Source organism: Triplophysa dalaica, chromosome 17 (assembly GCF_015846415.1).
Source record: "Triplophysa dalaica isolate WHDGS20190420 chromosome 17, ASM1584641v1, whole genome shotgun sequence".
NCBI classification, from domain to species: Eukaryota; Metazoa; Chordata; class Actinopteri; order Cypriniformes; family Nemacheilidae; genus Triplophysa; species Triplophysa dalaica.
In genome coordinates, this window is record NC_079558.1 from 3,532,197 (window position 1) to 3,557,904 (window position 25,708).

At 38.6% G+C, this 25,708-nt stretch overlaps 1 protein-coding gene across 2 annotated transcripts; it reads left to right on the top strand.

The window, feature by feature from the left end:
- The first annotated feature begins 280 nt into the window (after window positions 1-280).
- Window positions 281-25,705, top strand: tmem94 (transmembrane protein 94). 2 transcript variants are annotated; one of them, XM_056771592.1, is made up of 32 exons: window positions 281-405; window positions 1,634-1,888; window positions 6,129-6,245; window positions 6,352-6,479; window positions 6,593-6,729; window positions 6,951-7,159; window positions 7,369-7,520; window positions 7,718-7,820; window positions 8,395-8,481; window positions 8,717-8,833; window positions 9,454-9,510; window positions 12,288-12,392; window positions 14,296-14,469; window positions 14,689-14,898; window positions 15,547-15,859; window positions 16,090-16,263; window positions 16,351-16,453; window positions 17,112-17,320; window positions 17,475-17,656; window positions 17,741-17,876; window positions 18,005-18,114; window positions 18,207-18,306; window positions 18,527-18,635; window positions 18,881-19,070; window positions 20,564-20,641; window positions 20,746-20,831; window positions 20,917-20,998; window positions 21,098-21,243; window positions 21,621-21,712; window positions 22,067-22,160; window positions 22,886-23,053; window positions 23,172-25,705. In XM_056771592.1, the coding sequence occupies exons 2-32, from the start codon at window positions 1,865-1,867 to the stop codon at window positions 23,242-23,244; spliced, it is 4,065 nt and encodes a 1,354-aa protein (XP_056627570.1). In that variant the 5' UTR covers window positions 281-405; window positions 1,634-1,864; the 3' UTR covers window positions 23,245-25,705. The 2 variants fall into 2 exon arrangements, with proteins under 2 accessions (XP_056627570.1, XP_056627571.1); XM_056771593.1 differs by lacking the exon at window positions 9,454-9,510.
- Window positions 25,706-25,708: the final 3 nt, after the last annotated feature.

Genomic DNA, 25,708 nt, shown 5'->3' on the forward strand with positions numbered 1-25,708 from the left:
AACATTGTCGTTTTGTGTTTTGTGGGTAAAGCTGACGCTATATTAAGATTCATATATTTAAAGTGTAACGTCAAACGCATTTATTATGGACCATGTGACGTCACAGATGTCTTCCGTAGAGGCCCCGCCCTCTGAGTCACGCAGCTGCAAGCCGATTCCCGCCCCTATATACCTAACCAATTACAAAGGATGACATTACATATTACCCGCCTTCTTATCGACACAAGCCAATCAGATATCACGGCATTTCTTCCGTCTCAAAACATCACGCCCTTCGAGTTACAAACATGGCCGTCAACAGGGAGTGAGCCCAAGGATTTTGAGACGGACATTACTGAGATATTTTACAGAACTTTGATGATTTACGCTGACGCCGTCGGATCGTTGATGTTGCAGATCTATACCGTAAGTTTGCGGTTGTTTTGCACCATGCATAATTCGGTTTCACGTAGTCAAAACGGCTTAATTTAACCCCTAGGCCACCTCTGCTGAACTCAGCCAGCTGTTTAGACTAAACGGTGTAATTATGTTTATACATAAAATACGTTTTTACTGAACATGTGCTTCCTTAGTGTAGAAGTGCGATAAAGCTTGACTTTTCCAATTCGCATGTCTTTGTATTTGCGATCCGGGAAACGGGGGCGGTTTCACCGTTTAGGTAAACATATAATAGTATTGACAGCTAACAGCACGAAAATGTTGCTTATTAAACTTTATTTGAAATGAATGTAAGCTGTGTAGTAAAACTTCTCTGTGGTCGCACTGCTGATGTCAAGCCTCTTCTGGTAATGTGAACATTGGTGAAGAACAATACTTGAAATACTGTAGCCTACATATAGAAACTATATGTTATGGAGGACGAAAATTACTTAAATATGAAGAACGGAATAATAGCGAGGTAATGAAAGTAGAAAAAAATGTAAATAAAGCTTAAGAATGCATGAAATTAAAATGTATAAATAAATATATATACAGTGGAAATATGAAAATAGTAAAAATGTAAGCCAATAATTGAAATATGTCAATTGAATTACTTTTTTATTATTTAATGCATTTCTCTATTTATTTATTACTTTATTTTTCATGTATTTATTAACACTCTTAAGTCATTATAATTATCCAATAATAAATGATTGTTCAATTGTTATCACAAATCTTTCTAGTGAAATAAGCACTATGTGTTTCTAATATATAGAATACACTATGTGTATTCTATGTGTACACTATGTATGTACATATGTATACACTATGTGCATTCTTATACATAAAATGCAAACATGTTTAGCTTCTGAGTGTGTTCATGTTTTGTCTCTCTCGCCTAAAGATTTGTTGGTCAAATATAGCGCACTACAGAGAAATCCAAAGAATAAATACTTAAATGGCCTGTTTATTTGGGTTAGTCAAAAGATTTGTTAAGATTGATTAAAATTAGACAACCTTTTTCTAATCGGTTATGTTTATAGTGACAGTCCCCACATTGACATGTACGAGACAATTACTATCCGTGGTTATTCAAATAAATGATTAGGCATTAGTTAGTATTATGTATGTACGTGTAGGTGTGTTATGTAAAATGTATGATGTCTTGACCAGAAGCACAAAATATTTCATCAACTTTTTCTCCTCCAATCAGATCCACTTGAATGTGAGTGAAGAGAAGCCCCGACCTCTCACTGGCTACAGCTTCCTGAGCGTCGTCTCCAGCACTGACCACTTCCCCCCAGACTGGCAGTACTTACAGGTGCAGAGATTTTGGGGGCCACTGTTGCCTTTCTCTGCCTGCAGGGTCGGCATTGGGACGGCATCGGAAGTGACTGCCGGCCCTGGGCATCTCCACAGAGTATGGTGAGAGACAGTGGTCGCCATGGAGCTACAGGATAAGAAACAGGTGAGTTCTTTCTTGGGAAGTCTTTCTCGGGAAGTCTTGTTAATTTAGACAAGCCTGAATGAACTGAGATGCGTATGTGTTCTCTGTACACTTAATCTGTAAATTTGAAGGACTAACTGTGGAATGGTTGTTTGCTTAATAGATAAATGTCACGACTTGAAGTCTACCCCAAAATTGTTTTAAACCTGTATACATTTATTTGTTCCGTTGAACACAAAGAAAGATATTTGGAAAAATATCAAAAAATTTCAGTTCTGGCTCATTATCCGTTACCATAATGATCACAGTTTCTAAACAGCAGTCACTTTCTATACACCAAATACAATAAAAAAAAAAAACATGTGATAAGATGTGGTCCGTGCTAGAAGAGTTAGAACTGTATCTCATTTACTCTGGACTTTTATAAAGATTTGATAAATGTGACCACACCAAAGTTTAGGTGCCTGGACCCTGTACAGGAGTTGACACAAACAGATAAGCAATAAACGACAGAACGGTATTTTATTGTCTCAGGGATGATGCATCTGCAAATACTTGTCAGTTTATTACTTTATTCATTCATAATGGATTTTTATTCTTCTGGTCATGTTAATGTGTATTTCGGTTTTTGAAGTGTGCTGTAATAATTGTGTAATAATTACCAGTTCAGTTTGAATCCCAGACACAGTCACATGTGGGTGAAAGGTCTAGTGGTTTATTAAACCATATCATCCTTTTCTCATTGACTTTGGACATGAATTGTAATCTGTATTGTAGTTCATAATGGGTTTGCGAAGTGGTGACGTTGAGCAGAACTTCAGTGACTAAGGATGTTTTTATCCCATATCCCATATCTCCCCAAAGCATACCGGTTATTTGCTACTAACCATAGTAAAATACATGATGTATTTCTGTATATCTGTATGTTATTTTTATGATAACACTACAGTAAGGTTCTGTATGTTACCTACACTGATGAACAAAACTTAGTATTACTATATATAATAGGAAAAATACTAAAGTAATTTTAAGAATTTCAGTTCATAAACAATTCAACAACATCTACTGATACTACTGATTACACTCAGAACAATCATTACTAACTGATAAAACATATACGTTCTAGGTTCTGGGATTCTGTACTTTTTCCCAAAGGTGTGTAATTCCGCCACCTGCTGTACAACAATACAAACACTGATTGCCGTAATAACTCGTCTTTGGCGGTGAAAGAGTTAATAAACACTGTAAAAACATATTGTTTGTATATGTGAGCCTGAGCCAATGTATTAAAAACTGAAAGGTTTGTCCGTGTGTTCGTGAATACTGGTTTAGGTTACCTTTATTTGTGTGAATTCATATTGTATCACTGCTCATTTTGCACTCATTAAACTCAATAGTTGGCAGTAGTGTTAGTGAGAGCATCTCTTGGTTCTTGTATTTCCTTTACTGTATTGATTTTGCTGTGTAAATGGAAGCATGTTGGGGACAGTTGGTCCTGTGGCTGCTGCCGGAATCTGATTCCATGAGATTAAGGTTATCAGGGTTAGTGAGGTTCAACAAGGTTGTGTGAGGTTATGTGATGTTAGATTGAAGTGCCATGTGTCATTTTTTGGAGGATTTATTGACAGAATTGCAGTATAATAAACATAAACATGCCTTCAGAATTGGTAAAGTCCTAACATAATGAAGAATTCGCCATGTTGTTTCTGCTGTATCTCTTAATGGAGTGTCATAGTGTCAACCACCGTAGTGCTTCGAAAGGGAGGAGTAGAGTCGTTTGTTTCAATTCCCAATCTCTCCGCTAGATGCTGATAAATGTCATACACTGGACCTTTAATTTGTGCCTTTTTTAGATAAAATGTGTGTCTGCTAGCCTAGGGTAGTCTACGAGTTTTCTAGAGTTTAAGGGATAGCTCACCCAAAATGACGATCTTTAATCATTTAAACACCATGTAATTCCAAGCCTGTATGGCTTTCTTTCATCTGGGAAATACACAAGAAGATATTTTGAAGAATCCCCAATATAGGGATCAATATACTTTTTCTAAACCATTTTATAGTTTACCAGGGAAACAGAATTCCATGTTACATGTCTGTTTCACAACCTACAGGAAAACTTAAATCAATATTTATTATGAAGGCTTGTAGGTTTTACAGACGCTATGTCTCTTAATGATTTTTCTACAAGTGGCCCGTCTCCACCAACACTGTCAGTGGGTTCAGCGAGGATGCTCCCCGTCTTGATTCCTGCCCCGCCCCACCACTGCTGGAATTGTAAATCGCTGTGTTGACTGAAAGGGAAGAATGCGTGAACAGGCCGCAGAGGGCAAACCTCCGCCTCAAATCCTGCATACTCTTATTCTTAATTTTAAAATCCACTCATACCTGATCGCCCCTCTGGCTTTTTGTTTTTTATTTTCCACCCTCTTTTCTCTTCAGCCACTGCCTCTGCAGACCTCTCGGGCTCATTAAATCCCCAACTCACAAAATGTCTTTTCATTTCTGTTCAGCCTCTTTTAACTAAAGTGGCTTCAGGAGACCTCCTCTCACTCCAAACTCTGTTAACAATTGTATTTGTCCTCTCCCCGCTCGATTACTCAAATTTTAGTGTGCAAAGCTTTTTTAGCTGGCAGACTACAGGTCGGCTGGGACGTGCCCAGAGTGGAGACTCTTCTGAATGCGCAGAGGCGCAGACTGTCCAGACCCCGCGACGGGTGCTGAAACTGCAGCATACATTATCCCTCCTGTTTATCCCACACGTGCGTCAGTCTCACACTTGAGCTGGAGCTGGAGTGGAGTGAACGTCCGCAACCATGATCCTGAAAAGTGAGACTTGCTTTAGGAAGGAGAAAGTGAGTGGATGTTGACTCAAGCTGTTTTGTGATTTGTTTAAATCAAGTCGTTAACATTTTGCGTTTAAGTCGATTTTCAGTAACAGGTGAGAGTGCCTTACTGTTGTTTGCAGCTAACACGTGTGCACTTTGTGGGCGTTTTTTGAACCATCATAATCCGTCATGTGTGAGTGCATGTGGCCGTACGTGAGCTGATGGTAAATATTTTCTTGTTGATGTGTGCGAGATGCTCTCTGAGCGTGGAGGCTCGGGCGCTTGGATGCATTTGAGGTGGTCAGACTCTGGCTGTGGGAAGGCATTATGTTTATTTATAGCAATGGGGGCGTCATCCGGTAGTACGGGACCTCGACTGTCTCACAGTTCCACTGATATGATTGCAAAAATGGGTCAGAGGAGTAGAGAGATTTTTCTGTTACGACCATATTAGGCAACAAACAAACGTTTCTGCTTAATAACTCTGTTTGTGTCTGTTAATTTAGTGTTTTTATTAAAGCGATAGTTCACCCAAAAATGAAAATTCTGTCATGATTTACTCAGCCTCAACTTAAACCTGTATACATTTTATTGTTCGACTGAACACAAAAGAAGATATTTGGAAGAATGTTTGTTACAAACAGTTCTGGGGACCTTTTCACTTCAAAAGTAGGAAACAAAACTAGGGTAGTCAATTCTGCCCCAGAGTGGTTTGGTTGTACATTATTTCATTATTCTTGTGTATTCAACAGAACAATGAAGTTTATACAGATTTGAAACAACACAGGGGCGAGTAAATGATGACAGAATTTTCCTTTTTTGGTTAACCGTCCCTATAAGCAAAGTTGGTTCAATGGGCATTTTTGTGCATTTGTATTTTCTCAGCGTTATATTATCAAGTTGTCTAATAGACCAAGTGTTTAGCAACTTTTACATTCTCATCCCGGGACCCCAGCATTCAGATTATAAGACCATTTAGAGATCCTCACTATTTAAAAAAAGCAAATGTTTCATCAAAGCTGGTGTGGTTTAGTGATAAAATACAGATACTTTGTTCTATTTGAGTATTTGATGAAAGGTGGAAGAAAGCCATGATGGTTTTACACGCTACTCTTTATTGTGAAAAATGCATTTAGATGTGATTGTATTAGGAGTTTTATAAAGTAAAAGGGGAAGTTCATACAAAATATTTGTTTATATAATGAACTCTCCCTCATGTCATTCCATTCTGGAAAAATTATCATTCTTCCGCAGCACACAAAAAGAAAACAAAATGTTGGAAACCAAACAACACTGGCCCCCATTGACTTCCATTGTATAGACAAAAAACCACAGAGACATTTCCCAAAATACCTTTGTGTTCTACAGAAGAAATAGTCATATGTATGTTTTGAATGACCAATTTTTGTTGTTTTTTTGATCTGATTGGGTTTTAGGAGGAGGCAACTCCACTGGGACTGTCCACGACTCAGGCTCTCCGCACCCTACGGGACCAGCTGTCCAACTTACTGGGACAACACCAGAAATTCAGCCCACGCAGATCCACTATTCGGGTTTGTACTAGATCACTGACTTTTCGGTAAACCCACTATGAATGTTACATTTTTGGATAACTATAACCAGTGCTTCTGAGAAATGTAGGTTTTCTCTGGTTTTCAGGATCTGTGGGCAAAGAGCTTCCTTCACCACGACAACCGACACTCATGCTTTCATTGGCCAGGAGCTGTCCTCACACTGGTCGTGGTGGTCGGGCTATTGTGTTCACACGGTAGCCAACCAAAGGGCAGGTTAGTGGGACGGGACACATTCTTACGTTCGCACGTAAATCACATCCCGGATAAGCACTCAACGCAAGGTGAATTCCTGCTTTTATATAAGCTCCATTTGTTTATTTTCTTAGCCAGGGCATAGAGATGGTGAACGCGGGCGCACTGTTCCTCCTCCTGGTGTTGAACCTATTCCTCATCGGGCGGCAGCAGAGGTTACGGATGAGTGAGATGGTGCGGAGGCTCAAGTCCATTATCTCACAACTGAACGGTGAGAACAAATCGCAGTATTTCTCTTTTGGAAAAATGGATTTAAATTATTGATGACTCATCCTGCACTACTCAAATTATCGTCCAATCAGCTTGGATAAAAGTCAGGCCCCCTTATAACAGAACACATCAACAGAGTAAAAAGTAATTTATGAGTATTTAAAAGTAAAGTGAAGAAATTTATGTTGAGGAGTTATCTTTCGCTTTATTGTGTGCTGTCAGATTATTTGGAGAAAAGTGCAGGACATCCTATTGGATGGGCTCCGTCTCTGTACCCTGATCTTTACACCCCCATCTCCTCTTCCTGGTCTCTGCATTGGACATTCAGAGATGAGCGATTGGTCAATGTACCTGTCAGTCTCCTGGTGGAGGGTGATGTCATCGCTCTTAGACCAGGCCAGGAAGCTTTTGCATCACTCAGAGGAATTAAGGTAATTACTTTATATTTAATGTTGACTTTGTATCCTTTTTCAATTCTCATCTGTGATGTATGATATTTGACATTTTGTAGCTCTACATTGAGTGTCGATAACCAAATAATTCAAAACGAAGCGTCTGATGATTATTAATGAGTGATTTTCTCGAGTTTTGTGGGCACTCTCTGTCTGGTCATCTCACTCACCAAATCCTCTGTTACCAGGATGACGAACACATTGTGCTGGAGCCAGGAGACCTTTTTCCACCCTTCTCTCCTCCCCCCTCCCCACATGTGAACGAACGGAGGGGCCCCCACAGTCCTCAACAGTACCGCCTTTTCAGGGTTGTGCGAACACCTGTTCTCGATAACATCAGGTAAATCCTTACAGCCAGAGAAACTTGCTATCAATGCAAAAATATCAATCGGTGCATTTTTTTATATTGTCATGCATGTTCTCTAGGGTTTATTTCAAGCAATGGTACATCATTTTCATACAGTAGACATACAAAGTACATTTTTTTGTCCGTAAAATGAGTTTCTGACATGATCTCGCATTCTTTCTGGCCAATAGGAACAGTCTTGACCTTGCTCTTTCCCGCCCAATCACTGCTCTTGATAATGAACGGTTTACGGTGCAGTCCATCATTGCAAAGTTTGCTTGCCCTGCTGTATTGGTACGACAACATGCACACATGCAAGTTTTTAAATCTGTCTTGCAAACAGCCTTTTTCATAAATATGAAAAAAGAAAATGTTACAGAAGAACTTTATTGTCATTGTGTCCTCCATCGGTGCATCATAAGATTCAAATTATTTTTCTCTCACACAATTTGGGTTCCTAAATAAATTATCCTTTGGATGTGAATGTGATACAGTATTCATAATAAAATGACAGCCATGATATCTCTTACAGTCATTATGAAAGGAATAATTCACCCAAAAATGATCACCATTTTGAAAATAGTCATTTTTATTCCTAATATGGAAAGTCAATGGTAACCATTTTTTTGGGTGAACTATTTCTTTAAACCAAATCCTGATTTTATACTAAACCCAGAAAGTGTAGTTTTTTCTGTATTAAACTGTACTGCTACACGGCAGAAATTCTGTCAGTGCGAAAGCTCAACACTGCTGTTACGTTCACGCTCGCAAAATGTGCTAAAAAGCCGTAATGATCATACATTTATTAAATTGTGAATAATTGTTTTTGTCCATTATTAATTGTGATCTTTGGTTTACAATGTTGCAGGTGGCCTTTTTTACTATTAACACACTTCGTTACTTCTTTGACACTCCTGGTCTCACACCTGGACCCTTCAACTTCCTCCAGTTGCAGGTAATGAACTGCTTTGCAATCAAAGGCCATCAAGTCATACTCATGTTGTTTTCACAGGAAATAAAGTTAGTCACTGTAAGAACATCATATTGCTGTTTATGATCTGGTTGGCATGTCCTTGATTTATTATGAAATGCACAGATTCTTAGCAATCGAAGAGGAAGGTTGAAATTAAATCAAAAATAAAGTTTTTCATAAAGTTCTCTCTCTCTCTTTCTCTCTCTCTGATGAGTAGATGATGGGTGTATTGCCCATTTTACCTCTTCTGTTTCCGGTCATGTGGGTTCTGGTCAATGCGTATGGAGAGGCTAGTGTGTTAGCCGAGTCCAGACGTAACTCTCCAACCGGCCTGGTAAGCCTGACAAAACACCACACAGATTTGTTTACATGTTTGTTTTTAGATTCCCTTTCAGATATTTGTCAGTTTTTAACACAGACAAATACACATACATGTATACATGTACATATAGCATTGTGACAAGGAGAGCAGGACGAGGGTCGTGAGGGAACGGAGCGAGGCCGGTGATGCTCCTCCTCTTATGCTTCCGAGCTCCTCTGTGAGGGATCCAAAACCGCTGTTCCCTCACAGCCGTCGTCCCACTCTGCTTGTCACAAGCATGGTTTAGGCAAATATATATATATATGTATATATATATATGATCAATTTCTATGAATAAACTTAAATAAAATGTATGAAGTGAATGTTTAATGTGAAAAAATGTAAGCACTTTAGCATAATTAGCTTGACCTCCTGGGATTATAGATCAACATTTTACAAAGTTTAGGGCAAGTTTAAAAAATAAAAATGGCTTTATCCGGCACAACGGATATTGCTGCTAAATTATAACTTGTCTTGTCAGTCATTACCGTGTGTATTAACTTGAAGAAACAAGGTAAAGCGATGATGTCAGAGTTGAAGCGGTGGACTGTCCATCATCTCAGGGTTTTAATCAGACCTTTTTCTTGTCCCAGCTTGCTAAGTTCTCTGAGGACACTCTAAGCAGCTACACGGAAGTGGTGTCCTCCCAGGTATATCCTATGTGTTTCCCCTCTCCCACCCGTTCACCACACGCTTCTTATGATCCTTCTCCCCCTGCTCTGGACCCTCAGACTTTTTTTTCATATCAACTTGTCTTTTGAAGGATCACTCCGGAAAAAACTTTTTTTCTTTTAGTTCCTTCTCATTTTTTTCCTTTACAATCACAAGTGCACAGTATTCATCTTTTCATCTGAGCTTGCAATTCAGGCAGGACTCCTGTGGCCATTTTGTAATGATTTGCACCTTTTTTTTCGCTTCTGTGCCGCCGGTTAGTCTGAACCGTGACCCCACCCTTTGGCCTTTGGCTGTCCACCTTCTGCCTGAGGTTTGCATGATAGAGAATCCTTGATTTTTATAGTGAGGGTGCTTGCCTGGAATATATTTGTTAAAGTGAACAGTCACTTTAAGGTACTTTTGGAAAACTTTTTGCATGAATGAGTCTTTTTTTTCTCTGAAGGTTTATTATGCTAATAAAAAATGTAATTGGTATATTTACAGATGTGCAGTTAAAGTGTGTGTGTGTCTGTCTGTGTGTTTGTCTGAGCGTTTAAAGTCAACTTGAAATGGCTTTAACAACCTTTTTTATTTGAAAAATAAGACGTTTCAGAGGCAAAGTTTTTATAAAAATATTACTTAAATTAGGGCTGTAAAACGATTATCGCGAACCAGAATAAAACTTTGTGTTTACATAATATATGTCTGTATTGTGCATATTCATTTTGTATTTATAAAAATATACAAATACATGCATATCAATGTGTATTTAGTTTACTCAAATTAAAACTTTGAAAACTTTTCTTTCAATTGAAATCAAATAAAATATTGGCCTAAAATGATTGAAAAAACTGTAAATATTGCATCAGAAATAAACTGGAATATGTTTAAAGCAATAAAATTATAATATTTAACAAAAAATAAGGTATTAATCTTATTTTATATAGCAACATAAAAACAAATAAATAATAAAATTAAAACTAAAATTTGACTAAAATTAACTAAAAAAATAAAAGCGACTTTAAAATAGTAAAAAAACGCAACAAACTATAATATCTATGATGCATGTATCAAAAAATTATATAAAAATCAATCAACATAAATATATATAATATAATTTCACATATTAAAAAATGTGTTTATAAATACAAAATGTATTTGTATAGGTTTATATATATATATATATATATATATATAAATAATATGCATAGTACACAGACATATAGGGCCCTATTTTAACGATCTGAAACGCAAGTGTCAAAGCGCGAAGCGCAAGTAACTTTGTGGGCGGGTCTCGGCGCTGTTGCTATTTTCCCGGCGGGATAAATCGCTCTTGCGCCCGGCGCAAATCTAAAATGGGTTGGTCTGAAGTAGCTTCATTATTCATAGGTGTAGTTTGGGCGTAACGTGAAATAAACCAATCAGAGCGTCATCCAACATTCCCTTTAAAAGCAGGTGCGCAAGTTCCATTATGGATTGCTATTATTATGGCGTATTTACCAGGCGCAAAAATATGAGCACGCTCAACTTAACTGGTAAGTTGAAGACTAAGGTATTTAATGTACTTACATTATGGTATATTCACAGTCTTTTTTTTCTGTCTTTCAGTTTTTCAGTCGATTTTTTTTTTTCCTGGTTCTTGACGGACAAACCAATTTGTCAGATGTCCTTATATACATATATGTCTTATTGCCACTATTGGGCAAACAGGTCTGATCCTTAATTACTACAATTAGCCTGAATAATTTGTAAGCTAGATTTATGCCTATTTTTTCACATCTTCGTGGCACACCACAATGACTTCCGTCATCTCATGTGTTAATATTTTTTTAGTGTAACAATTTATGATTTGCAAAAATAACTGTTGCATCTGTGTAGATTACATGAGCAAAGTGTATGCGGGTTGTGCACGCTATACATTATGGTCAAGCATGCGCCCTTAAAATAGCATAATGAACAACGCGCAACGCGCCACTGACTTTAGACTAGGTTTTTTCTGGTCAGTGGCGCAATTGTTTAATGGAACAGCAAAATAGCACCAGGGATTGTTTGCGCCGGAACACGCCTCCTTTTTTGCGCTGAACCGCCCAGGGAGCGCAAGTTCATTCACTAGTTTAGCGACGTGCTTCTGTGGAGGGAAAAGCGCGCTTTGCGCGGGTGCAAAATAGGAATGACACATGCGTCCGTGTACAAAGTCAATTGCGCTGGGTGCAAGATAGGGCCCATATTATGTAAACACGAACTTTTATTTTGGATGCAATTAATCGCAAAACAACGTTTGACAGCCCTAACTTAAATACAATTTGATCAGCTTTTTGGACAACAAACCAATTTAATTATTCACAGTAAGATCTGAGATTTTTATTTCATTTTGACTTAAAAGTACGTCTGATGCATTCACCCGCTACTAACCATTTTCATTTGACGCTCTGCAATGGTGTTCACCTTTAGCTTTTGCTCAAGTGTTAATCTGAACTACAGTTTCTCCTTTTTCCTGCTGCTTGCTGCATATAAACCCATCTGAATCTCTGAATGCATTCCAGCAGGACTAGTTACACTGGACCTTCTGCTGCGACCTCTCACCTGGCCCACTCTCTCAGGCTTCACACTCTTTTTGTGTGTGTCCGTCTGTATGTGGATAACATTCATAATCAGGTTTCAGGTTTATGTATCCTGACACTTTTGCAGAGCCAATCAAAACCCTTGCAGACGACACATGGATTTGGTTTCGGTCAAACAGGATGAAACTCACACTGTGTATTTTTGTGTTTAGGAGATGCTGCGCTCTGTGTGGCGACACCTGGTCAGTCAGCTGAAAGGAGAATCCAGGACCCTTTGTTACACCTCAAGTCTTCTGCACTCACTGGGCTCAGTTACGGTGAGCACTCCTCCTGCTGTCATAAAAGAGATCTTACACTTTCTAGTTACATTTTGGTGGGTAAAAAAAGGATGAACAATTACTTAAAGGTCCAGTGTGTCAGTTGTTGGAGGATCTTTTGACAGAATTGCAGTATAATATACATAACTATATGTTTAGATGTGTATAAAGACCTTACATATGAAGCGTTATGTTTTTATTACCATAGAATGAGCTATTTCTATCTACATTCAGTTTGGGTCTGCTTGCATGAAATTCTCCATGTTGTTTCTACAGTAGCCCTACACTGACAAACTGCTCTACAGAACGCATTTCATAAATATGTTATCTCATTCGGGAATGAAGTGAAAACTTGACGACATCTTAGTTCTGTGTCAGCCACTGTAGTGCTTCGAAAGGGAGGGGTGAGCGGTGGAGTGAGCCATGGTGGCAATTCGCAACCTCACAGCAGATGCCGCTTATAATTCACACAATGGTCCTTTAAGTAATACAAACTAAAGGACTATTCTGGGTGATTGTCAACCTCATTTTTAGAGATGCACCGATACCAGTATCGGCCCATACCAAGGTCACGTAATGACACACCGATACCAATGACTGATACCTCATGTGACATACATAGAGCCCTATGATTTCCTCAATGCGGAAAACACGGATGGAATCGAGGAATCCAGGCATAAAAACATAATTTGCTGTACAACATGGAATGGCACAGAATCTGGAAAATGTATTATTTCCTAATAAGAAATTAGCGTTGAACCGCTAACAGCTAATGTAGCAGCTAACGAAATATTCAGAGACAGTTTAAATATGTATTCTGCTTGTTTTTGCGTGACTGTGTGTGAAAGAGTAGTGCGGTTGCGCATACTGAACGCATTGTGCCTATGGAGCTTTTAGCGCCATCGTTTCACTGCACGAGACCACAAACACATAAACAAACACCATTTGTGGCGATCCGTCAAAAAAAGTCTGGTTAACTTAAACAAATGTTCTTTGGGGCGTCCCGTCAAAATAAAAGCCTGGTTGACTTGAACAAGAATACCACAACACCCCCCTTGAATTTTTTATAATTCGACCAAAGAGTATATTGTTTACTTTTGCAAACTAAAGTAAATGTGCTGGTAAAATGACTACTTAATCTAAGTAGGCCTTAAGACAAAAGAAAAAAGATACTGTTTATTAACATAATTGTACATCATACAGGCATCTGTTATAGGTATCGGTATCGACGAGTTCCAGAAAAAAATATCGGTACTCGTATTCTGTCTTTAAAAAGTGGTATCTGTGCATCCCTACTCATTTTAACCTCATTTCAACCACTGGCAATAATTTACAGTAGTTGCTTGTATAAACAAACGTCAAGCAGTGTTTGCCGTAAATAAATACTCTTCCATGCTGTTGCCCACATGCCTGACGTAACTAATGCTGATATGTTTCTAAATGTCATATTAACACACCCCTATTTTTCTTGTGTATTTAATAGGATGAAAATGTTCGGTAATACCACCTAAATATATACAGAAAAAGCACACTCTGAAATAATGTATCCCACAAGCCATTATGCTCGACTTGATTTCCATTTCCAGTGTAATGGGAAATATTTCAATAAAAGACATGAAATGAAACACGTTTTAAATAGTACATCATAATAGTGTGGCATAATGTACAGAATATTGTGTTTACAGGCATGATTTAGGAAGACGTAAGCTAAATTGAAGGAAATCGTGTTTATAGCTCATAAGCAGAAAAATGTGTTCTTCCTTCAACAATAAATATAGTCCTTTTTTATAAAAAAATTATTTAGAAGACAGCTCAAGTAACAAACATTTATAACAAGATGTTAATTAAATGATCGAATAAAGAAGTAACTTGGTTTTTATCTTCATTCCTAACCCTTTCACAGGTGCTGTGCTGTGTGGATAAGCAGGGCATTCTCTCCTGGCCAAACCCGAGTCCTGAGACTGTGCTCTTTTTCAGTGGACGGGTCGAACCTCCCCATGACAGCCAGGATGACCTCAGAGATGACCTGTCAGTCAACTCCATCTGCCGGACGGAGGGCGATGAAGACAGAGATGAGGTTAGCGTGAACACAACCTTTTATCACACAAGTGTGTATAACAAAGCAATTTATCCCAGTGAGCCATTAATAGGTCATAATAATTGTTATTTTGGATAATTTATTGTGAATTTTTCTAAATATATCAGTATTCATTTTTGTAAAAGTGATGTACTTGAAAATGTTACATATTTTTATCCTGTGCTGTAGTAAGTGAGTGTTGTTTGTGTTTAAACGTAGGAAGGTGAAGCATTGCTTTGTTTGCCCACGTTTGAACCCTCCCTTCACATGGCTGAGCAGGAGCCCAGCGAGACGTCACATGACACAGCCCGATCCTCAGACACACAGCGGCCACGACGTGGACCTCAGACCACTCGCTCCAAACACCCGTCTGGCTCCAATGTCAGTTTCAGTCATGACACGGAGGGTGGAGAAAACAACATTGCCCAGGTAACACCACACCTGGATAATGCCAGGTTAAGATGTCGCACAAATTTTACATGCCCTCCATTGATAGTCTATTCCCCATGCTAACCAGCCAAACCCTGACCGATTTCCCCAGAACTCAGAACAACCATCTAGCAATGTTCCAGCAACCACCAACATTTCTTCATAAAGTTTAAAGGGATAGTTCACCCAAAAATAATCAAATTCCTCAACCTCAAGTTGTTCCAAATCTGTATAAATGTCTTTTTTCTGTTGAACACAAAGAAAGATATTTGAACATTTTTTAGCAACTGAGATTTCTGGTGCATCATTGTTATTGACTTCCACAGTAGAAAATATTGTATTTTTTTGTTCTGTTCAACACAAAATTAAGAAATTAAAAGAATTTAGGAAAACATACAGTTCTGAGGCACCTTTAACTACCATTGAATTTTTATTCTACTACGGTGGTCAATGGTGCCCCAGACCTCCGTTGCTAACATTTTTCTGAATGTTTTTCTTCGTGTTTAACACAACAACCAAATTTATACAGGGTTGGAAAAAATTGAGGTTGAGGAGTTCATGACAGAATTCTCATTTTTGGGGGGAGTATCCCTTTAAAACTACTTTAGAATGTAACTTAACTGTAATAGTTTTTGTTTATATTTCCAGCCATGCGGTGTGATTGACGGCATGTGTGAAGCCGAAGATTTTGTGTGCGATTATCACCTGGAGATGTTAAGCCTGTCCCAGGATCAGCAGAATCCCGTCAGCATCCAGTTCGATGACTCCAGCTGGCACAACCACCTTCCATCTCTGAAGCCCCTGGGTCTCAACATCCTGCTGAACCTCTGCAACGCCACCGTCACCCAGCAGCTCTGCCGATTCTCAGACCATCTCTCCAACCTGGCGCTGCAGGAATGCCACGGGGCAGTTTTGCCTGTTCACGTTCCCTGGGGCCTCTGTGAACTTTCTCGCCTTATAGGTGCAAATGTTAATAATTACACATTTAAAGCTCAATAATAAGAGTAGGTCAGATTTGAACTTGCCCTGGTGATGTGAACTGGTCTTGAGGCAAAAATTTAAAGCATGTAGGAAAAAAGTTCTAGGTTTAAGTATTAAGGTTCCTTCTCATTGCAGTATCCTTTCTAAGGATTACCAAAAAAATGATTTTTTTTTACAGTTTTGTTCTTGTTCCTTTCTTTCATATGTCAGGTTTCACTCCAGGAGCAAGGGAACTGTTTAAGCATGAGAACCATTTAGCGCTGTACCAGATCCCTTCTAGAGAAAACGCCAAAGAATGTGCCCCACGCCGCATCCAGCACTTCACCAAACGCCAGCCCCCCATCAGTCACCTCATCAGCCTGTTCGTCAGGGAAAGCACTACCAGTATGGCCCAGCTTATCGGTCCTTACTTCCTGTTTGTCCTTGGTGGTTTGTTTAGTCACTGACCTTTGCCCTTTGGACCTTTCTTAGACAATGTCCAGATGCTCTCCCACGGCTCAGCTGACCTCATCCTAGAAGCCTGCACGGATTTCTGGGACGGGGCGGACATCTACCCGTTGTCTGGCACTGATAGGTCAGGAACACGAATTATGAGATTTTGGGTTTTTCCTATGAAACAGACAGACTAGTGTGTTAGTTTATATGTTTGTTGACTGGATCACATGATTTAGTGCTTGTTCTATGGTCGGTGACAGCCCAAGAAAAAAAAAATTATTTGTCATTTATTTAACGTAGACATTAGTTGACTACTTTTTACTTGCCAATTAAAGGAGTCATGTGACACGGTTAAAACGAATATCATCATTTGATTTAGATGTAATGCAATGTGTATACACGATTTCAGGTTTAAAAAAGCAGTATTTTTCACATACCGTGCCTGTTTGTATGACCCGCATCTCTGAAACGCTCAGTTTTAACAAAGCTCATCGCAACAAAGCTCATCGCTCTGAAAAGCGAGGTGTGCTAGTATTGGCCAGTTAATCAGTGCAAAGTTATTGGTCGAATATTGCAAGCGTGTGACGGCAAATATGCCTCTTACAATATTTAGAACATCAGGTCCAACATACATCCATAGGTAACTTATAACACACGAAGACACATAAAAGCATGTGTTCGGGCCATATGACCCCTTTAAAAATGTAAAGTTGTGCAAGCCCTATACTGTACAATTGTTACACCAGAACAAATGTTTCTGATGAGTTGACTTAAACATTTTTTTTCTGTCTCCGTAGGAAGAAGATTTTAGATTTCTACCAACGTGCCTGTCTGTCAGGATATTGTTCTGCTTTTGCCTATAAGCCTATGCAGGTGGCATTGTCCAGTCAGCTCAATGGGAAATGTGTGGAGTTGTCTACAGGACCCACGCTCTTCTCAGGGGTGGAGCTTCCCAACACCACTCCCATCAAACATGGCAGTCGCAGGAACAGCTGGAGCTCTGATGGTGGGACAAGTGGCCTGTTTTGGCTTTCAATTCTTAGAGATTTTGATATTTTTCAACTTGTCATTTTTCAATACATACAGAATCTCACGTTGTATATGAAAATGTCAGAGAAGCCATCTGTAAACATTTCTATTTGTGTGTGTGTGTGTTTCAGAGGGTATTGGAGAAGGTTTGGAGAAGGAGGACTGTGTGCAGGCCCTGAGCGGGCAGATCTTCATGGGCATGGTGTCGTCCCAGTTCCAGGCTCGCTTGGATACGGTGCGGCTCATCGAGAACTTGGTAGGAGCCTGTATCCGCTTCGTGTACTTCTCCATGGAGGACGAGCTACGCAGCAAAGTAAGACACCGATCGCCAATAGACGTTCACTCAATTGAAGAGCATTTCTGAATATTGTCACCTCCTGTTGCTGTGTATGTGCAGGTGTTTGCTGAGAAGATGGGTTTGGAGACCGGCTGGAACTGTCACATTTCTCTGACCCCAAACGGAGAAGGTCACTGTGATGGTGCTCCATCCAGCCCTAGCCAAGCTGGATCTCTACATGACGATCTTCTGCAGGGTAAGTTTGTGCTAATAATACTGTAAATGAATAAGTTAGCGATGTTTTGACCAATCAGAATCAAGTATTACAGAGAGCCACAGTGTAATAAAGCTAATCATTTCTGGTTGACCTCTATGTATTCTTAGATTCTCGTGATGATGCCGAGGGGCCACTGTTGCCTGAGGACCAATCGGATCTCGCCAGCTTCCATCCTACTGATAGTGACGTTCCCAGTTTTCTGGAAGACTGCAACAGAGTGAGCATTTTGACCAACAGCATCACATCATGCACTATGACATCATTCCAATTAAAGTTATCCGTGTTTACTGTCGCACCGTTGTTCTGTAGGCCAAACTGCCTCGTGGCATCCATCAGGTCCGTCCTCATTTGAAGAACATCGACAATGTGCCTCTACTTGTGCCACTGTTCACAGACTGCACCCCTGAAAGTGAGCGAGCTCTTTAAACTGTTAACATTTACATGTATGCATCATTTTATAAGAAATGTTGGCTTTCAGCCTTTAGCATCGCCATGAGAATGTATGTGAAACGATTCAACAGCTTTGTGAAGCATGCACCAATGTATGACATTACCTGAATGTCATATTTCTAAATATAAACTGTATGTTCTGCGGCCCATGTTGACTTTTGTGCCGTGTCTTCAAACAGCGATGTGTGAAATGATGAAGATCATGCAGGAGAGCAGAGAGATGACCTGCTGTTTGGGGAGCTCGGCCAACTTCCGCAACAGCTGCCTGTTCCTGCAGAGTGACATCAGGTGGGCAGCACATGACTCATGTCAATTTCAATAGTGAAAGCACTGCAACCTGCTCTTTAAGATTCATCTTTATGGAGGTTTGTGATATATTACTATTCAGTATCCAGTAACGTATGCTGGTTTTAGCAGTATCTGAGCCTGGTCAGACTGGTTTTAAATGTGTTTTAGGTCTGTGTTTAGAACTCACTACAGCTCCTTTGAATATAAAGTGATTGAACCCATAAAACGCTTCTTTTGTCTTACAGTATCTCTCTGGATCCTCTGTACCCATCGCGGTGCTCCTGGGAGACGTTTGGCTACGCTGCGGGCTGTGGGCTCAATGGAGACTCTGATGAGCTGTCTCCGTTGGGGCTCAGCTCTCGTCTCAACAGTCTCGCTTGCTCTGTGTCCTTCCATCAGGGAGAGAGCGTCAGCATGGTCAGACTCATAGAACAGGTACAGGCCCAAGGCCTTGATAGCCAGGGAATGCATATGCATATGAAAATAAAATATAAATCTTCAATTTAGTGTTGGCTTGGATGATGAATGCATAAAAATGCAAAGAATACATGAGAGTGAGAGCAAATGTTAACGTTCTTATGCAGCAAATATTCAGTGAAGTTTTAAAGGGAACCCAGGGTATAGAGAGATCTATGGCTTAATATGTTGTAATAGCCTTACACAACTAGCATTTGTCGTTAGAAACGCATCAAACATTTTCAATTCCTTCAAAAAAAATTAAATTTTAACCTAAGGAGGCTGCCGTGTTCTTTTCGATGACGTAAAAGGGTTGCACGCACAGGCTGAACACAGACACACTTATAAGTTCTTCAGTAAATATAAGGTGCTAGAGGATAGAATATATATATATATATATATATATATATAAATAATAATAAAGACGCTATTTGGTGCATTTTCATACATTTTAATATTGTTGGTCAGAAACAATAAAAAATACATATTAATAGCTAAAATAATTCAGAATTTAATATATACACAATGTTTTTAGCCATTATAAAATGCATTTTATTCAGATTTTGACTTTTTTATTGTTGATTTATCATTAACATCAGAAGGCTATCCTTACTGTCTTCTCTCTCTCTGTCAATAGTAGACTGTGTTGATATTAACGTGTGCTCTAATACAAAATAAATAACCAAACAGCAAGCATCTTATTTTTGTGTTTAACAGTATATTTTCATAATGTATAAAGTATACGGTAATGGTGGATAATGTTGTCTTAAAGGCGGGGTAACCGATTTCCGAATTACGTTTTCGACAACTGAGTCGGCCCGAGTACCAAAACAACCTTGTAGCCAATCACCAGTAAGGTGCACAGTGCACAAGACGGACATTAATCGAGCCGAGCGCTGACGAAAGCGAAAGATGGGGGTAGGGGTGTGTTTGTTTTGGTGTTTTGAACATCAACAACTGCTACAAGAAATCGGACACCCTGCTTTAAATAGTCTTAACTGTGTTAAAGACGGTCGTTTAAAGCTATGATTTAATGCACGTTTACCTTGTACAGAGGCTAACTGAACGCATTCTTCTTTTATGGCAGGCGGGCTTGCTTGTGTCAAGAGGACATACCGCCACTTACTGTCCTTGTGTATTTATATCTGATCTTATGTTTGACGTATGACATTTTACTGCTATATACGTGTGTGCTTCGCTGTAGCGTTAAAGAGAACAGGTTTAGGTTGCAACCATTTGACGTCACGGATTTTGACGCATAAAAAATGGCGGCCTCCAAGTAAAAATATGTTTTCAAAGTTTATGAATACTGTGACAGGTACACTGTTTTAATTTCGCATTTATAAAGTCAATGCTATTGGTAATATATTAAGCCATGCATCTCTCGATACCCAAGGTTCCATTAAAATATATATATTTTTAATATTATTGCATTCAGCTGTTATAACTGTTGACTTTGTTCACTTTTTCAGGCGAGACACACCACCTATGGCATTCGCAAGTGCTTCCTGTTTCTACTGCAGTGTCAGCTGACCCTGGTCACCATTCAGGTGAGATTAAGACACATTTCATTGCCTTTAAGGAATTCTTTAGGTAAATTTAAAGATTTTTTTCTACATTCTGTAATGTTAATATGACACTGTTTGGGTTGTAGTTTCTTGCGTGTCTCATTCAGCTGCCCCCTCCCATGAACATCACTGACATACTCTGGCTTTCCTGCTTCTGTTACCCCTTGCTTAGGTAAGAAAACACCCACACATCAGATTGTTAAGTTTCAGATTACATGTGTATGTGATGTTTCTATATAAATGTTTGGAATTTGCAGCGTGTCCTTCCTTGGAAAACCTCCCGATAGTTCAGTGATGACAGTCGCCACTGGAAAGAATCTGGACTCGATACCGCGCAAGGTCAGTCATGAGACCACATGTGTCCCCTATTTGAACTCACTTTAAAACAGGCTTGACATGCAGCGTGTAAACTTGGTTATTTTGGACGCCCTCCCACAGACGCAGCATTACTTCCTGGGCTGGTTCCTGTTGAAGTTTGGTCTGACCGTGTTGGTGTATTTAGTCGGCTTTGGGTTTTCTCTACAGGAAGTGTGTTCAAGATCAGCTAACAGTACTGATAACTGCTCCCACATACTTACAGCCAGGTATACACAATCACATACACATTTGTTTTTCTGTCATGGTGGGGACCTGTTGCTTTTATACAAAGCTGGTGATGTTTTCTTTCCCACAACCCTCACCACCTGACCCTCACAAAAAATGAGGGCTTTTAAACGATTATTCGCTTCCAGAATATATTTCTGTTTTCTTAAATATATGCATGTATCTGTATATAAATACAAAATTAATATGCACAGTACACAGACACATATTATGTAAACACAAACTTTTATTCTGGATGCGATTATTCATGATTAATCATATGACAGCCCTAAAAAATAAAGCATGTTCCCCTGTTACATGTGTTAATTTAATTGATTATAGTTTGTTTTGAGTTCTAATAACTGATTTATACTCGTAGCTCCCAGGATGCCCCTCAGTGGTTTGGTGATTTATCCAACGGGCTGCTTCTGATTCAGAAAATCATGGCAGGGTTCCTTGCTTTGCACACAGGTAAATTGAGATAAAAATGGTCTTACACAGGCATCCGAAACCATCGTATTTATTTACATCCATGAAAATGAATGTCAGAAACGCATATAAATGGGTCATGCATTTAACCTCATTGCCATGACTTTATACTTTATACAAGTGGTTGAAAGCACAATAAGAATATAAATGTTTGTGTTCTGTTGTAAAAGACATAAATAATGCGAACAGTACAAAATAAATTGGTTAAATTATACTGCAGGATAAAAATAAAATAATTTACTATGAAATACTGAGAATACAATTTGATTACACTGAATATATAAAGTTATATAGCATGTGCACTTGTTTCAAACTAAACAGATTTTCTTTCTCCAGTTGTCATCTCTCTGAGCTATGTGCACCGTTCCCAGCCCCTGTGGAGAAAGAACCCGTTCAGTAACACATGGTGGTGCCTTACAGTACCTGTGGTGTGAGTGTCTAACTCAGATTTACACTTTATATAGATGCACGAGAGGGATGTTCGCATGAAAGTTTTGATGTTTTTTTTGTTGGTTCAAAACACTGATCTATATAATTGACTGTAGCGCGCCTATAATGTTAAACCAACGGCAGAAGGTAAAGCCACCGGAAGCGATCGCGCCGCCCTATTGGTGTGCCCAACTGACAGAGAGCTTCATTGACTTATCTGAAAAACGCGTTATTTTAGATCGTCATTTTGACTAAGTAGATGCTGTTTTACGTTATGTTTATTTTGACCAGAATATTTACATATAGAAATCAATGCATAGAAGGTGAGTGTTTATTGCACACTGTTGTAATGGCAAAGGCCTAATTGTTTAGAAATAAAGCTTTATGACTTAAAGAACATATGAAGTGTTCGGTTCCAAAATGAAATGAATCTGTTAGAAAAAAAAATAAAGTTTGTAAATGTTTTATTGTATTAGATAGCTGTATTTATTTAGCTATTATGGCTTAAATCAAAACAAAACAACTGCAGTTGGATTGATATTAATTGGAATGCACATTAAAAAAAACATTTTAGATACTTTTTAAACAAAGTTATCTCTATTTGGACATAGCAGCGCGTTTACTTCAGTGTAATGACGTCATGAGGAATCCAGTCATTTATATAGATTAGTGGTCCGAGATCATTTAACTGGACTAGTCTAACCTAATTGTCTGTTCTTCTCTCAGGTTGTTGGGGCAGGTGGTGCAAGCTGTTACAGATTATCATTTGTGGCACGACAGGAATACACAAGTCTTCACACTGGGCCACATTCCCTTGATGGTCTGGCTCTTGGTTTCTGTGTCTGTTGTAATTGTGGTGCTAATCAACGAAGCTGTAAAACTGCACGAAATCAGGTGAGACGCTGAAAGGTTTATATACACAAAAGCTGTACTTTTAATAAGAACATATTGTGATCATGGGCCTTGAGCTCTAAATATGGAAATAAGCAGTAAGTGTTTGTGCTGTTTTCAGGGTACGTGTGCGATACCAGAAGAGACAGAAGCTTCAGTTTGAGACTAAGCTGGGGATGAATTCTCCCTTCTGATTTGCATCTGAACAGGGCTGCACGTTTGTAGGTTGTTGATCATTTCAGTGGTGGTGGAGACAAATCCTGCAGCCTTTGGAATCCTCCCAGCAGAGCTCTTCCTGCCACACCTCTGATGGGCGGAGCTTTATTTCTGCCTAAATGGTCACTGAGGACTTTGTTTTTATCGGTGAAATGTATTTCATTTAAGCTTTACTCAGTCGAGTTTGTACTTTCGTGATTTGAGGGACGTTCACCTGCATGCTGCTTTGGGTTTGGCAGGGTAATTTATTGGAGGATTTTGTTGAGGTCATTCCTTAATCCTCCATGAAACCTCATAACTGTAGTGCACAATAGAGTGTATACCAAATTTTACAACGGAGGGCTAAATTAGCATGATTTGTTTCTTTTTATATTATCTGTTGTGGAAATTTTAATAATTTCCTTCGTTCAGTCGAATGTAGAAAGTACGAAACGACAGGCCACTCACATGTTGAGCTTTAGCTGTATTTTCTCAGTGTTCTTGTTTCTTTCTGACGCACTGCAGAGATGTTTCATGCAGTTCTTGACCATGCAACAAGGGTCAAAAGAGTTTGTAGCCTGGAAATAATGTGAACGTCATCACCTGAACTTACCTCATTGAGATGAGAAAGATTTAATTCACTTTTATTTGTGATTATGATCAAAATGCACATGTGCATTGGATGTTTCTACCCCCAAGAATATATCAGCCAGAGAAACTTAAAGTTTAGATGCAGTCAGAGTGGCACACATCACATATGATTAATTATAAATTAGAATATCGAGACACTTGAATTATGTCGTCATACAAATAAGTTTCAAATGTATATAAGTGAATACGCACATGCTGGGTCGGATATCTGATTTATGAACAAGAAAATTTTAGCCACTTTTGAGTTTAATTTTTTGTCTTGATTTTATTTTTATCTCTGTTTTTACTGTTTATTGGAAACTCTGAGCTCTATCGGATCAAAACAGAACATATTTTATGAGAGGAAAAAATATTCTTTCCAGTTAAAGAAACTTCTCTTTGCAAAGATATTTGAAATATTTTTACATCTGTGATTGACAGCCCGAATGCACTGAACTTATTTGCATGCAAAAAATGCCTGGTCTGAAAGTGTACATAATGTGTGACTATAAATGTTTTTTTATATTTGTATTATTTTTGAAATTATTTTCGGCCATCTAGTTTTTAGTTATAAATGGTAAGGAGGGATGTTTTTTAGAATATTTTTTTGTTCTTCCTCTATCTGATTGCCTCTTGAGATGTCATTCTATAAAATTCTTACTAGTTTTTATTTAATTATCCACGTGGGTTACGATTGTTGAATTATGGATTGTTTTAAAAATCAGTTTGGGGTCACAGTGCAAGTGCATTTTCTGATGGTTACCAGCATTTTCTTCTTTACCAATGCTAGTCATATATATATATATAAATGTTTTTTTTGGGCTGGTGCTCTTTTACAACATGTCTTTTGTTTCTTTGTCTTGGGCCGCAATCATTTTTTTCTGCATTATGTACTCAGTCTTATTAATTTTTTCCTTTTTTGTTGCTGTGCATCTACTGTTTTTGTTTTAAGTAACTAACCTGTAACCATACAGAAGCTAGTTATGGAATTCACTTTATATTGATTACAAGTTCATCTTAAATTGTAATTGTTGCCATCTTCCAGCCTTGTTTATAATCATGTCTGCATCTAATGTATGTCATAGGCACAGAATGTTAATGAAAATATGTGGTGCATTTGTGCTATTTATTTTTGAAGGCATTTTATATGCGTGTTATGTCGGCCAATATATTATAACACTTTCTTGAGAGGGCTGTTTAGGACCGTTGCTGTATAAGTAAGCTGCCCTTATTCAAATCTTATCTTAAAAATGTAGTCTCTAGGGAAAATTAAGCTACTGTTTAATTTATTAATTGGTGCTGAATTAGAGGTATATGAGGGCGATGTAAAATATAGATAAGGGTAAAATAACATCAACCTGAAAAGGGTGGTTTTTATGTTTATTACTCACTCATTTATGTACAAACTAGAGTAACCGGAGACATGTTCTGGGTTTGTGAGCAGTGTTTTTGTGTGTACAGCAAGGTTTTTGTAATTATTTCGGAATTATTTTCTTTAACATTTTTTGATGCATGCATGAGAAAGACCGATGTATCTCTATAGCTCAGTCATTTGCTGAATATGTTAACTCGGTCGTGCATGGATTGAAGATGTTGCTACATCCCTCAAGTCAAGATGCAACCACATCTGTAAACCAGACATACGAAAACTATGTGAAATGTGCCTGGACAACCTGAACTGATTGACTACAAAATTTGCTATTTATGAATGTTCATAAGATTTCTAAATGTTGTACAGTTTGTATTTTTTTTAAATGCCTTTAACACTTACCCTCCAGATAATTTGTGAATCAATAATGTTATGTTAATAAATGTCCACATGCTCTCATGTCT